General features: G+C 52.5%; 2 protein-coding genes and 2 non-coding genes across 10 annotated transcripts in view; 1 reads left to right on the top strand and 3 right to left on the bottom strand.

The window, feature by feature from the left end:
• Positions 1 to 1,385: 1,385 nt before the first annotated feature.
• On the bottom strand, positions 1,386 to 7,640 carry RPL12 (ribosomal protein L12). 2 transcript variants are annotated; one of them, XM_073314472.1, is made up of 7 exons: positions 7,502 to 7,640; positions 5,838 to 5,911; positions 4,732 to 4,830; positions 3,696 to 3,777; positions 2,805 to 2,891; positions 1,572 to 1,684; positions 1,386 to 1,479 (listed from the first exon to the last, which is right to left on the bottom strand). In XM_073314472.1, exons 1-7 carry the CDS (start codon positions 7,536 to 7,538, stop codon positions 1,474 to 1,476), a joined length of 498 nt encoding a protein of 165 aa, XP_073170573.1. In that variant the 5' UTR covers positions 7,539 to 7,640; the 3' UTR covers positions 1,386 to 1,473. The 2 variants fall into 2 exon arrangements, with proteins under 2 accessions (XP_073170573.1, XP_073170574.1); XM_073314473.1 differs by lacking the exon at positions 2,805 to 2,891.
• LOC140899453 (small nucleolar RNA SNORA65) lies at positions 3,022 to 3,149 on the bottom strand. Its single transcript, XR_012155338.1, has one exon. It is a non-coding gene; the product is annotated as a small nucleolar RNA SNORA65 (small nucleolar RNA).
• On the bottom strand, positions 4,007 to 4,136 carry LOC140899454 (small nucleolar RNA SNORA65). Its single transcript, XR_012155339.1, has one exon. It is a non-coding gene; the product is annotated as a small nucleolar RNA SNORA65 (small nucleolar RNA).
• Positions 7,641 to 8,044: 404 nt separating the features above from the next.
• Positions 8,045 to 14,230, top strand: part of LRSAM1 (leucine rich repeat and sterile alpha motif containing 1) — a 61,839-nt gene continuing 55,653 nt past the window's right edge. For 2 of the 6 annotated variants that reach the window (XM_073314467.2, XM_073314463.2), the window contains exon 1: positions 8,047 to 8,320. The gene's annotated coding sequence lies outside the window, so the exon portion shown is untranslated. The other 4 variants (XM_073314468.2, XM_073314465.2, XM_078849085.1 and 1 more) reach the window with 4 other exon arrangements.

The raw sequence follows: 14,230 nt of genomic DNA, 5'->3' as shown, positions 1-14,230 counted from the left end.
AATTAATTCATGGACAGCACTAAGATCCTGTTTACATGTAGTTAGGAAAGCCACGGGTGATGGGGTCCTAATGTCTATCTGCACATGAAATGCAGAGCAGAGACTCTTAGAGGAAGCCTTTTAGTACCAAGAGAAGGGCAGATCGTCCACAAATTTAAGATGTACCAGCTGCTGGGTTCTCTTCCTTTCAGGAAACACACCAGGACCAGGATCATATGATGTTGAGAAGGGGCACATAGCTCGTTTGCCCAGCTGCCCAAGTGTCATCATCCAGGGCATCAGGAGACCTAAGAGACATGAAACCGGGCCCTTCACAACTCTCTGAACAGGAGCTGCAAAGACCAAATAACTTTGCTCATTTTCCATCTGCTTAACAGCAGCCCATGTAGTGTGTTCATCTAAAGAGGCTCACAAAGTTAACACAGACTAAGATTCATTATGCAGTGTACTCTATTACTAAGTCACCTCCCTACATGGATTCTGATCTGAAACAACCTGTTTATTCAGAGAGAGAAGTACAAGCCCAGTACACCTACGAAGCTTGGAGCTGTACTGTAATAATGGGTAGCTTTTGCTGTTAGAAATTGAGGATGCTAATGTTGACCAGACACACATTTACAAGTAATAAACCCTTGAAAATTGAAGTTTTGAATTGGACTAGGTACCTATTACACACTAAGAACCAGGGTGCCTGTCTTCACAGACGCTCAAGCAGAGGACTTTGGGAGCACTCACTTTTTACCTGTTACTAAAACAGATTTGTCTAAGTATATTTAACACGGCAGGGTGTTCAGGAGTAAATTTCCATTTAAGATGGAAGTCATGTAATGTCAAGATCATGCTGTATCCTGTTTCATCACTACCACAGGTGAAAGCTTCATAATTTAAATGCATTAGCTTAAGCTAGCCACCTGAACAATCTGCTTGCAGGCTGTATTACATTTTATGACATGACTGCAGTTCTCCATAGCCTACACATGCAAAGGTATCAGTTATTTATGCCCTTCTAGCTGTTAGGTACACATAGCACTAGCATAAATTAAGATTTGCACAGATTTACTATTCTGAATAAACCACCTGCTCACAAGGAATACATCTATTTATGATGGCAAGTTTTAAGAGGGATAGGAGTTGAGAGGCAATCTCCACTTTTAACCTTTGTAAATTTCTGTGGCATGTTTTCTCCATTCCAAAATGCAGGGGTTGTCTCAAGGACAACCTCTTAGTGTAGGTACTAGATATTAGTTCAGTGTGGGACCAGAAAAAAATCCTGTAATCTTGATGTGGCAGAATACAGATTGTCTGGAATCAACCATGTGTTTAGATTCCAGCATTTTGCACCTTCAGATGACAACCTGGATCCTGTATTTAAATTACCAGACCACTCTCACTCAATGCAGGTTTTATTGAGGTTTCCCAATTGTCACAAAAAATCTTAATCAGCTTTCATGTTGAGAGTTCTTGGTTTCTGTCTTAGCTCTGTTGAAAAAACAAAACAAGCCTCCCATTAGTAAAGAGATATTTTGTTCTTAGACAATGCTAGTCAATTTCAACTGAAGTTTGAGACTTACAGCTGGGCATTCTATTGTGCCACTGTTGATGTCATCAATGACATCATGAGGATGCCTGCCATCAATATTGCAGCCAACAGACTGAGCAGTTCCTAGAATCTCCTTAATAGTTCCTGTAACAGAGAGACTGCATCTTAGACCACCTCCAACACAGTGGTGACACACAGACCAAGCCTGACTTGCTTTCAGAGTTCAGATTTTTCCATTGGGGGAAAAAAAGTGTCCCTGCTAGTTACGCTGGTAGCAGCAGGTCAGTGACGTACAACAGCATGTTAATTCCTGTGCATGTCTCCCTCCTGGTGGAAGTCTGTTAAATACTGACCTGTTTGATGAATGGGTGCAAGGAGGCTTGGCATGTGTTATATGGGAGGCTCCTCTCCTGGGGTCCAGTGACCCCAAAAAATTTCTAATGGAGGTGCAGACCCCTTTGGAAATCTTAGGCATAGTCTGGGGACCCCCAGGGATCCATGGATCATAGGTTGAAAATCACTGCCCTATGCCATTTTTCTATCTATACAAGCCATAACCTCCATCCCCAGAGGTCTGCAAGGTACATTAGCAGGATTCACTGCTGAGGGCATAATGAGCATATCCTGGAACCTGGGTCTCCTGCATCAGTGCAGCACACTGTCTCCTGGGTATGTCAATCTAGAAAGGCCACTGATGTTTCAGGACAGGAAGGTACATGGGACCTTCCAGAAGGACATTCATAAGTTCCCTTTGTATCCCCTTTCAGAGCTGACTTGGCTGAATGTATCTCAGTAAGACAGGCCTGTTACTAAGCAGGTCTGACCTATTTCTAAGACTAAGGTATCTTGATAAACTGAATCAGATATGGAAGCTACTTATATTGTAGTTTAGGAAGCTAGCTAATGCCCAGGTATCTGTCAGCAGGGGACGGGCTAGTCCCCTTTGGAAACAGACTGCACTGTGACAGGGTCAGGAGTATGGGGGGAAAAAAAGTCCTGCCATGTTCTGCCTCTGCCAGCTTGACTGTCCATGCTCATGGATCTACCCATTCACACCAGGAAATATAAGTGAAAACCTACAGCAGAGGCTGAGGTTGCTGGAATGGAGCCCAGAGCTGCAGAGTAGGCCAGCTAGTGGGTAGACAAGCAGGATGAGGGGCTCTGCAGCCCATCTGAGTTCAGAAGGCAGAGCTGGTTCAGGCACTCAGGACCAGCCTATGGCAGCCACCGCATTAGTAACCCCCTAGCAGCATACTGCTCTTACCAGAGAGCTCCCGGGCCAAGGACCTGTGCCTCATCTGGCGTGCAATGTTTACTATCTCATCAAAGCTGACACTGCCACTGTGTTTAACTGTGAACAAAATCAAAACACCAGTGAGTCCTCTGAAGAGCAACAAACAAATCTGTTCAACATCTCAACCCTGGGAGTGAAGAGGGTAGGGGGACAGTATAGCAGCACACTCATTCCTTGGTTTATCATCTGGTGTTCCCAGACTTTGGCACAGAGTTACCCACAAAGAGAATAACTCTGTTTCCTAAGCTGGTGTTTTCTATCAGCTCACCACTGGATTGTACCAGGCACTTCATACTAGACAGGTACAGTGGCAGGTGGCTGTTTTACTGAAGTTTTTAGACCAGACAAACTCCAGGGGTTCTCAAACTGGGTGTCCTGACACCTCATGAGGTTATTATGTGGAGGTCACAAGCTGTCAGCTCCAAACCCCACTTTGCCTCCAGCATTTATGATAGCATTAAATATAAAAAATGTGTTTTTAATTTGTAAAGGGGGTTTGCACTCAAGAGGCTTGCTGTGTGTGAAAGCAGTCACCAATACAAAAGTTTGAGAACCATGGAGCTGGTCATAAAAGTACAATGATCCACAGGCAAATCATTTCAATACCCTGCATCCTAGGGAGTAATTTCCCCTTCAGATAGATCTTGGATTGTACTTCTGTGCCTTGCAGGTTGAAATCGTGAAGTGCTTCACAACATTAATGAAGCCCCACAATCCCCTACAAGGTTGGCAAATATTCCCATTTTGCAGAGGAGTAAACTGGAGGCAAGCAAGTTAAGTGACAGCCAGCTAGATCTGGGCTGGCTGGCTGCACCACTTAGCACCAGTGACCAATGGAAGTTAGCAAAAAAGAAAGCTTACTGTTCTTCTGCTTCTTCCTGTCACGAGGAGGCTCCTTGAGGGCTTTGATGATCAGGGCAGAGGCAGAAGGGACAACCTCGATCTGATTGGGGGAGGGGAACATGTTTTCTTTAGGAGATACTGAGGTCAGAAAGCAAATCCAGAATGCTTGACAAATATCAGTCTTGAAAGAGCTAACAGCCTCCAACTCACACAGAACTATAATAAACCTAAATGCATTGTATTTACTAGAAAATAATTGGGATCACCCTCCCACCTGTGTGTACTCGACATGCTTGTTACTATTCTTCTCTATGGGAAGACGTGTGATTCAATGTTCCCAGCCTTTCGGCACAGAGCTCTCCACACATAGAATAGCCCTGCTTCCTAAGCTGGGGATTCCTCTCAGCACACCACTGGAGTACACCAGTCACTTCAGTACAAGACAGGTATGGTGGCGGGTGGCTACAAGTATACTGAAGAGTAGTTGGAATATTCCAGTTTGGCACAGTGTTTCCCTGGTCTAAAAACTTGCTCTCCACCCCATCTCCAGTATCAGCCAACAGTTCCCCCATAGTAGTCTCTCAGAGTGTTGTCATGGTTCCAAGACCAATACAATACCAACCCTGGCAGACTGATGAACTCATTTGTTCCTCTCCATTCTATTGTCATTAACTCTGACAGTCAGTTTGATGCCTGCTCTTGATTCAGACACACCACTATTTCTGAGCACAGTGGCACACACAGCATCTTTAGCCTGGACAGCCCTGAATTATACACTGAAATGCAGCTGCCTCTGGATGGTGGACCAGAGACAGTTCTGGCATTGGATACACCCCAGCTCTTCAGAGCCTACAGAGATTAGGAAGGACTTTGTTTTTAAGGTCTCGTCCAGGAGACCCCCACACAGTAAACTGCATGGAACTCATTTTATCTACCTCGGAAGGATGAAGGGCTGAGTCAACCCTGCCGGGATTGACACTTGTGGTTCAAGCAAACGCAGGTGTTTCAAACCTGGCGCTTCTCCCACCAAGCCATCCCTTCTGGCGTTTAGTACCTGAGCTTGCCTGTTCTGGATAGTGAGTTTCACGGTGATCCTCAGCCCCTTCCAGTCACCTGTTGCCTTGGCGATGTCATCACCAACCTTTTTGGGAGACTGAAGGCAAGAACAAGCATTTAATTGATTATTTTCTCTTCAGAGAGATTTTCCAACACTCATTCGTTTGAACTCCCGTATTATGCTGTACACTTCATGCCCTGTACCGGCAGTTATTTTTATTGCTGTATTTGAAAGATTCCCCTCTTCCCAAACAGCTAAATTCACTGATGTGAGCAAATACAAACCCTTCTGTGTATCTCTGAAATCTCATGGAGAGAGCAATGCCTCAGCAGAGCGAGCCACAAACCCAGAGTAAGTGGCAGCAAGGACTGCTAGACACACACATTAAACAGCTTTCTGCAGTTTTTCCTCTGCCTTAACTGGCTATTTGCACCAGTCCACTCCCACCCTCAGTCATTTCCCATGCCTAATCACACTTCTCACTCCCTTCAGTGGCCCTTCTATTTTGCTAAATTCCCCCCCTTTTCAAAAAGCCCATCTCAAAACCAGGGCCCCCCTCACACCCAGGGAGGTGCACTAACATGTTCACACACCACACCCAAAGAGATACAATAGCCTAGTTATACAAAAACAAGGCTAAGTTCAATTTCTTGCAAGTTTGCTCTCTGCCCAGTCACAAGGAGCAAACTCACATCCATGGCAAAACGTAAGGCATTTTAGAAGAGCTAACTCCTTTTATGTTGATCAACTGACCAGTTTACAGCCTTAGCAGTCTCTGTAAAGAGGGCTCCCATCTAAACGGGAAGCGGGTACACTGGATTCCTGTACTTAAAGAGGCAATTGACTCAGTCTAGCTCAGGACTCTCACATTTGGAGCTCAGGATACACGGTTAGATTTCAGCTCATGGCTATCCTGTAGGGGGGTTTTAGAGGTTCACGTTAGGACAAAAATCTCTCGATTAGACTAAAGTAACTTCACCCTAATCATCCCCTTCAGTAGCGCAGCCATCCAGGCATCAGTTACAGACAGTTTCAGCAGCATCTGCCAAGCACCTGGTAATACCGCGAGCGACACAGAGCAACCCCCTCCCAGCGCCACTCACCAAACCCAACGGGCCGATTTTAGGCGCCAGAGCGGAAGTGGCGCCGACCTCCCCGCCGGTGCACCTCAGGAACACTGCGGAGAAAGCGAGAGAGGCGTCAGGGCGCCCAGGCCGGGCCCCCCGCGGGCGCAGAGCGCGCCCAGGCCGGGCCCCCCGCGGGCGCAGAGCGCGCCCAGGCCGGGCCCCCCGCGGGCGCAGAGCGCGCCCAGGCCGGGCCCCCCGCGGGCGCAGAGCGCGCCCAGGCCGGGCCCCCCGCGGGCGCAGAGCGCGCCCAGGCCGGGCCCCCCGCGGGCGCAGAGCGCGCCCAGGCCGGGCCCCCCGCGGGCGCAGAGCGCGCCCAGGCCGGGCCCCCCCGCGGGCGCAGAGCGCGCCCAGGCCGGGCCCCCCGCGGGCGCAGAGCGCGCCCAGGCCGGGCCCCCCGCGGGCGCAGAGCGCGCCCAGGCCGGGCCCCCCGCGGGCGCAGAGCGCGCCCAGGCCGGGCCCCCCCGCGGGCGCAGAGCGCGCCCAGGCCGGGCCCCCCGCGGGCGCAGAGCGCGCCCAGGCCGGGCCCCCCGCGGGCGCAGAGCGCGCCCAGGCCGGGCCCCCCGCGGGCGCAGAGCGCGCCCAGGCCGGGCCCCCCGCGGGCGCAGAGCGCGCCCAGGCCGGGCCCCCCGCGGGCGCAGAGCGCGCCCAGGCCGGGCCCCCCGCGGGCGCAGAGCGCGCCCAGGCCGGGCCCCCCGCGGGCGCAGAGCGCGCCCAGGCCGGGCCCCCCGCGGGCGCAGAGCGCGCCCAGGCCGGGCCCCCCGCGGGCGCAGAGCGCGCCCAGGCCGGGCCCCCCGCGGGCGCAGAGCGCGCCCAGGCCGGGCCCCCCGCGGGCGCAGAGCGCGCCCAGGCCGGGCCCCCCGCGGGCGCAGAGCGCGCCCAGGCCGGGCCCCCCGCGGGCGCAGAGCGCGCCCAGGCCGGGCCCCCCGCGGGCGCAGAGCGCGCCCAGGCCGGGCCCCCCGCGGGCGCAGAGCGCGCCCAGGCCGGGCCCCCCGCGGGCGCAGAGCGCGCCCAGGCCGGGCCCCCCGCGGGCGCAGAGCGCGCCCAGGCCGGGCCCCCCGCGGGCGCAGAGCGCGCCCAGGCCGGGCCCCCCGCGGGCGCAGAGCGCGCCCAGGCCGGGCCCCCCGCGGGCGCAGAGCGCGCCCAGGCCGGGCCCCCCGCGGGCGCAGAGCGCGCCCAGGCCGGGCCCCCCGCGGGCGCAGAGCGCGCCCAGGCCGGGCCCCCCGCGGGCGCAGAGCGCGCCCAGGCCGGGCCCCCCGCGGGCGCAGAGCGCGCCCAGGCCGGGCCCCCCGCGGGCGCAGAGCGCGCCCAGGCCGGGCCCCCCGCGGGCGCAGAGCGCGCCCAGGCCGGGCCCCCCGCGGGCGCAGAGCGCGCCCAGGCCGGGCCCCCCGCGGGCGCAGAGCGCGCCCAGGCCGGGCCCCCCGCGGGCGCAGAGCGCGCCCAGGCCGGGCCCCCCGCGGGCGCAGAGCGCGCCCAGGCCGGGCCCCCCGCGGGCGCAGAGCGCGCCCAGGCCGGGCCCCCCGCGGGCGCAGAGCGCGCCCAGGCCGGGCCGCGCAGGGGGACGCTCCCCGCCCGGGCACAGGGCTCCCCGGCCGCCGCGGCCCCAGGCCCGGCACCTCACGGGCCGCCCCGCACCAACGTACCGACTTTGATCTCGTTGGGGTCGAACTTGGGCGGCATGGCGGCGGCGGGCCCGAGGCGGATGGAGCCGGATCCGGGACGCGAGACTCAGGCAGCTCCTGCCACCTCCCGGCCTAGGGCAGCGCGCACGAGAGGCCGGAGATGCCGTCGGCCGCACAACATATACTAGCCGAGATCTCGCGAGACCCATGCAAGCCACACCCGGCCGCCATGTTAGGGGTGGGCAAGAGCCTCCAGGAGGGCGGGGGATCTGGCCGCCATGTTGTGTGTGGGCAAGGCCCCCAGAGGCGAGCTAGCCGCCATGTTAGGCGTGGGCAAGAGCCCCCAGGAGGGCGGGGGATCCGGCCGCCATGTTGTGTGTGGGCAAGGCCCCCAGAGGCGAGCTAGCCGCCATGTTAGGCGTGGGCAAGAGCCCCCAGGAGGGCGGGGGATCCGGCCGCCATGTTGTGTGTGGGCAAGGCCCCCAGAGGCGAGCTAGCCGCCATGTTAGGCGTGGGCAAGAGCCTCCAGGAGGGCGGGGGATCCGGCCGCCATGTTGTGTGTGGGCAAGGTCCCCAGAGGCGAGCTAGCCGCCATGTTGGGGTGGGCAAAGCCCCCAGCCTAGCTCGCACGGTAACGAATCCCCGTCTAGCTGCAGGTCCCTGGGACTCCGGATCGCGAGGCGGCTCGCTGTGCGGGCGCCGCCCGCTCCGCCCCCACCGCTCCCACGCCTGGGCAGTGGGGCGCTCTGGCCTCGCCTCCGTGGCGGCGCGGTCAGGTCATGTGACCCCGCAGCCGCGGGGCGGGGAGCCCGGAAGTCCCTGCGGTGACAGCGGAGCGCGGTGAGTCGGGGGGCGAGGTCGGGCGTGAGGGGAGCCCGCCGGGGGCTGTCGGCGGAGCTCCCCGCCGGCCCTGGCTGTAGCTGCCCGGGGTCCCGGCGGCCGGGCCGGCTGCCCCGCCGCGAGGTGGCCGGTCCTGTGGGGCTCCCCCTGGCCCGGGGTTTCCGCGCTGGGCTGCGGCGGCCGCCCTTCTCCCGGCCCGCCGCGCGGCCTGAGCTGGGAGCGGAACGGCTGGGCCTGGCGTTCCCCTCCGGCCAACTGCCCGCCAGCCCCCGGCCCTGGCGAGAGGCCCCGTCCTGCCTCCGAGGGGTTGACGGCCGGCTCGGGACTCGTCAGCGCCTTCAGATCCCGGCTGGCACGGTCGCCGCTTGCACGTCGCAGGTGCAGCTTCGCCTGGTCAGCGGCGAGACGTGCACGTACACCCAGAAACCTGTGACAAGAACATTATTAAGGTTGGAAGTTCAGGCATGACTCAAAGTTAGGCAATGCCAGTATTCAAGCTGGAAATAAGGCGTAAATGTTTAACAGTGAGGGACGGTAATTAACCACTGGAACAATTTATCAAGGATTGTGGTGGATTCTCCATCGCTGACCATTTTAAAATCAAGATTGGCTATTTTTCTGAAAGATCGGCTATAGGAATTATTTTGAGGCAGGTATCTGCTCTGTGTTGTATGGAAAGTCAGACTAGGTAATCACAATGGTCCCTTCTGGCCTTGGACTGTATGAAAGAATGCTTGTGCAGCCTTCAATCAGTGTCCTTGCTTGTATGTATGATACAGTTTTGTAATTACATGGTCATATGGTATAAGACACATTGACACCCATATGTGTCATCAGTGTGGTTGGAACCTTTAGATCCACCACACAGACCTCTGCCACTTGAGCTAATGGAGTAACTGATAGCAGGTTGTGCACTGGAGGGGAATAAGAACATGAGAATGGCCATACTGGGTCAGACCAATGGTCCATCCGGCCCAGTATCCTGTCTTCCAGCAGTAGCCAGTGCCAGGTGCTTCAGAAGGCATGAACAGATTGGGCAATCGAGTGATCCATCCCCTGTCGTCCACACCCAGCTTCTGGCAGAGGGTAGGAACACTCAGAGCATGGGGTTGCATCTCTGACCATCCTGGGTAATAGCCATTGATGGACGTATCCTTCATGAACTTATCTAGTTCTTTTTGAATCCTGTTGTTGTTTTGGCCTTCACAACATCCTCTGGCAACAAATTCCACAGGTTGACTGTATGTTGTGTGAAGAAGTACTTCCTTTTGTTTGTTTTAAACCTGCTGCCAATTAATTTCATTGGATGACTCCTGGTTCTTATGTTATGTGAAGGAGTAAATAACACTTCCTTATTCAGTCATGATTTTATAGACCTCTATCATATCCCCTCCTAGTCTTTTTTCCAAGCTGAAAAGTCCCACTCTTTTTAATCGCTCCTCGTATGGAAGCTGTTCCATACCCCTAATCGTTTTTGTTGCCCTCCTCTGTGCCTTTTCCAATTCTAATATATCTTTTTTGAGATGGGGCAACCAGAGCTGCACACTATTCAAAATGTAAGTGTACCATGGATTTGTGTAGAGGCATTATGATAGTTTCTGCCTTATTATCTATCCCTTTCCTAATGATTCCTAATATTCTGTTTGCTTTTTTGACTGCTGCTACACATTGAGCAGATGTTTTCAGAGAACTGTTCTCAGCGACTCCAAGATCTCTTTCTTGAGTGGTAACAGCTAATTTAGACCCATTTATTTTGTATGTGTAATTGGGATTATATTTTCTAATGTGCATTACTTTGCTTTTATCAACATTGAATTTAATCTGCCATTTGTTGCCCAGTCATCCAGTTCTGTGAGATCCCTTTGTAACTTCATAGTCTGCTTTGGACTTAAGTATCCTGAGTAATTTTATATCGTCTGCAAATTTTGCCACGCCACTGTTTACCCCTTTTCCCAGATAATTTTTGAATATGTTGAACAGCGCTGGTCCCAGTACGGACTCCTGAGGAACCCCGCTATTTACCTCTCTCTATTGTGAAAACTGACCGTTTATTCCTACCCATTGTTTCCTATGTTTTAACCAGTTACTGATGCATGAGATGACCTTTCCTCTTGTCCCATGACTGCTTACTTTGTGTAAGGGTGAGGGACAGTTACAGTCTCCTTGTGCATCCAGTTCATAGAATCATAGAATATCAGGGCTGGAAGGGACCTCAGGAGGTCATCTAGTCCAACCCCCTGCTCAAAGCAGGGCCAATCCCCAACTAAATCATCCAAGCCAGGGCTTTGTCAAGCCTGACCTTAAAAACTTCTAAGGAGATTCTACCACCTCCCTAGGTAATGCATTCCAGTGTTTTACCACCCTCCTAGTGAAAAGGTTTTTCCTAATATCCAACCTAAACCTCCCCCACTGCAACTTGAGAGCATTACTCCTTGTTCTGTCATCTGCTACCACTGAGAATAGTCTAGAACCATCCTCTTTGGAACCCCCTTTCAGGTAGTTGAAAGCAGCTATCAAATCCCCCCTCATTCTTCTCTTCCGCAGACTAAACAATCCCAGTTCCCTCAGCCTCTCCTCATAAGTCATGTGTTCCAGTCCCCTAATCATTTTTGTTGCCCTCCGCTGGACTCTTTCCAGTTTTTCCACATCCTTCTTGTAGTGTGGGGCCCAAAACTGGACACAGTACTCCAGATGAGGCCTCACCAATGTCGAATAGAGGGGAATGATCATGTCCCTCCATCTGCTGGCAATGCCCCTACTTATACAGCCCAAAATACTGTTAGCCTTCTTGGCAACAAGGGCACACTGTTGACTCATATCCAGCTTCTCGTCCACTGTAACCCCTAGGTCTTTTTCTGCAGAACTGCTGCCAAGCCATTCAGTCCCTAGTCTGTAGCGGTGCATGGGATTCTTCCGTCCTAAGTGTAGGACTCTGCACTTGTCCTTGTTGAACCTCATCAGATTTCTTTTGGCCCAGTCCTCTAATTTGTTTAGGTCCTTCTGTATTCTATCCCTACCCTCCAGCGTATCTCCCTCTCCTCCCAGTATAGTGTCATCTGAAAACTTGCTGAAGGTGGAATCCACACGATCCTCCAGATCATTAATGAAGATATTGAACAAAACCAGCCCCAGGACCGACCCTTGGGGCACTCCACTTGATACCAGCTGCTAACTAGACATGGAGCCATTGATCGCTACCCATTGAGCCTGACAATCTAGCCAGCTTTCTGTCTACCTTATAGTCCGTTCATCCAGCCCATACTTCTTTAACTTACTGGCAAGAATACTGTGAGAGACCATGTCAAAAGCTTTTCTAAAGTCAGGGAACAACACGTCCACTGCTTTCCCCTCATCCACAGAGCCAGTTATCTCGTCATAGAAGGCAATTAGATTAGTCAGGCATGACTTGCCCTTGGTGAATCCATGCTGACTGTTCCTGATCAGTTTCCTCTCCTCTAAGTGCTTCAGAATTGATTCCTTGAGGACCTGCTCCATGATTTTTCCAGGGACTGAGGTGAGGCTGACTGGCCTGTAGTTCCCAGGATCCTCCTCCTTCCCTTTTTTAAAGATGGGCACTACATTAGTCTTTTTCCAGTCATCCGGGACCTCACCCAATCGCCATGAGTTTTCAAAGATAATGGCCAATGGCTCTGCAATCACATCCGCCAACTCCTTTAGCACTCTCGGATGCAGCGCATCCGGCCCCATGGACTTGTGCTCGTCCAGTGTTTCTAAATAGTCCCGAACCACTTCTTTCTTCACAGAGGGCTAGTCACCTCCTCCCCATGCTGTTCCAGCCTATCCTCCCCACCCCAGCTCCACGCCTTCTTGCCCAACCAGCCTCCCTGTGCAACCAGTCCTAGCCTCCCCTTCCTTCCTCTCAGTCTAGCTTCTTGCCCAGACAGTTCTAGTCTCTCCCGAACTTCCTGTCACAATCTGTTCCCCTCCCAGTCTCACCAGACTCCTTGCCCCAGTCAACTCCTTTCCCACCCCCAGGGTCCAGCTTTTGTCCCTTCTGTATCTGGATCAGGCAGCTTCCTCCTCCACACGGCCTGGGTGCCAGCGAGAGGGGGTGGTGGTGGTGTCTCTGAGAACACAGGAGAGACAGGCTCCCTGCTCTCAGTTCCAGTGACCTGTTCCGCCCCAGTCTGGAGCAGTAATTACAGGTAAAGTCCAGCTTTTCCCCTGTAGCCCTGGATTGACGCATGCGCAGTCACTTGGTGGGGATGGCACAAGCGCAATCTGGTCACAGGTAGAAGTTGTGAGAGGATGGAGCATGCTCAGCCTGTGTGAACTGTGATTTTTTTCCAAAGGCGTATAACTCAGCCATGTTTGGGTGGGTTTTCGTACGGAAGACAAAATACCTTTGTTTCAGCAAAGTGCCATCTCCCTGCTGAATGTCACCAGCTCCAAAGCACTAGAGCATATCAAAAGATCGCCAAATATTTTTTTTTAAACATTGCAAAAGGACTTATTTTTCCCTAGTGTTGTTCTCGGAAATGGCTGAACCATTTTGGCTGAAATTTTCCAAAATAATTCAGTCTGAGACAGACACCTGGCATGGAGAACTTTACTTAAATGGTTGAAATCTGTCAAAGTTATAAGCAATTGAAAATAGAGTGTTATAATGGGATGTATCAGGCGACATGAATAGGCAGTACTACCAGGCCCACCTATAGTATAGTGATGAGATAGCTTTCATGTATACAGCACCTGAAAAATGATAGCCATGTAATACGCTCCTTTTATCATGCACCCAGGTCATGTGCTGTGTGCCAGCTAATCCACATCTGCTGGATGACATCCTGAATTTCCGAGCAGTTTCCAAGCAGCTGCCATTTAAAGGACCCAATTTGCCAGACAACCAGTTGAAATTTCTCCTTCTAAACTGCTCATCCTGCCCTTCACAGCAATCTTCAGTCTTGGAGCAGTGGCATAGTTAAGGGCCCATGTCTCAGAAATGATTGGGGATAAAACCAGGTCTTTACTTTCCACTGGGATGCCCAGCACCCAGTTCTAGCCCTGGAAGGACCTGAGATATCAGACCTTCCACTTCCCTCATTGTTATATCAGAAAACTATTTTAATGTTTAGAGGTCTTTACAATGTATTATTTACAACTGTCCTCACCCACTGGAGCTCTGCGTGTTTGGGCGCATATAATCTACAGCAGCCTACCTTTGTAGGTGAAAGGCCTTGAAAATTGTATCAGTTTAGAAACCTAAAATCTTGCAAACACTTTTACAGTGTTTAACATATACAAAATATATGTGGAGATATTGTAGGCATAAAGAAACCGTGCCTTCCCTGACTCACTTATGCCTTCACTTCTTGTGAGTTATGCAGCTACCCCAACATCAGCCAATAAAACCTTTGTAATGGACCTGTACAGTTGTGTATTGTGTGTGTGTAAATTTCTACGAAGAGTATCATGTTATAAAGCACTAGGGGCCATTCAAACAGCCAGATCTATATTGGCTGAATATTCCTAATTCTCTCATTCTGCAGCTAGTGCAAGCTGCTCGTAGTTTCGTTTTGGCTGCTGGACTTTTCCATTTTAATGTTATTCTGAGGGAATGAAAGCTGCCATATTTTTCATGAACTTAATGTCATTATTTTGTTTTTCATATTATAAATCTTAAAAATGTCTGCTGCTGTGATGCTCCCTCTGATGGGACTGTATCTGCCATGGTCGTGTACAGCAGATAGAAAAGGAGGACTTGTGGTACTTTAGAGACTAACCAATTTATTTGAACATAAGGTTTCGTGAGCTACAGCTCACTTCATCCAATGCATTCAGTGGAAAATATAGTGGGGTTCTCTGTGTATATAAATCTCCCCACTGTATTTTCCACTGAATGCATCCGATGAAGTGAGCTGTAGCTCATGAAAGCTCATGCTCAAATAAATT

The sequence above is a fragment of the Lepidochelys kempii genome, chromosome 16 (assembly GCF_965140285.1).
Source record: "Lepidochelys kempii isolate rLepKem1 chromosome 16, rLepKem1.hap1, whole genome shotgun sequence".
Lineage (NCBI taxonomy): Eukaryota > Metazoa > Chordata > Testudines > Cheloniidae > Lepidochelys > Lepidochelys kempii.
The sequence above is the reverse complement of the archived record's forward strand: the minus strand, read 5'-3'. Positions and strand labels throughout refer to the sequence as shown.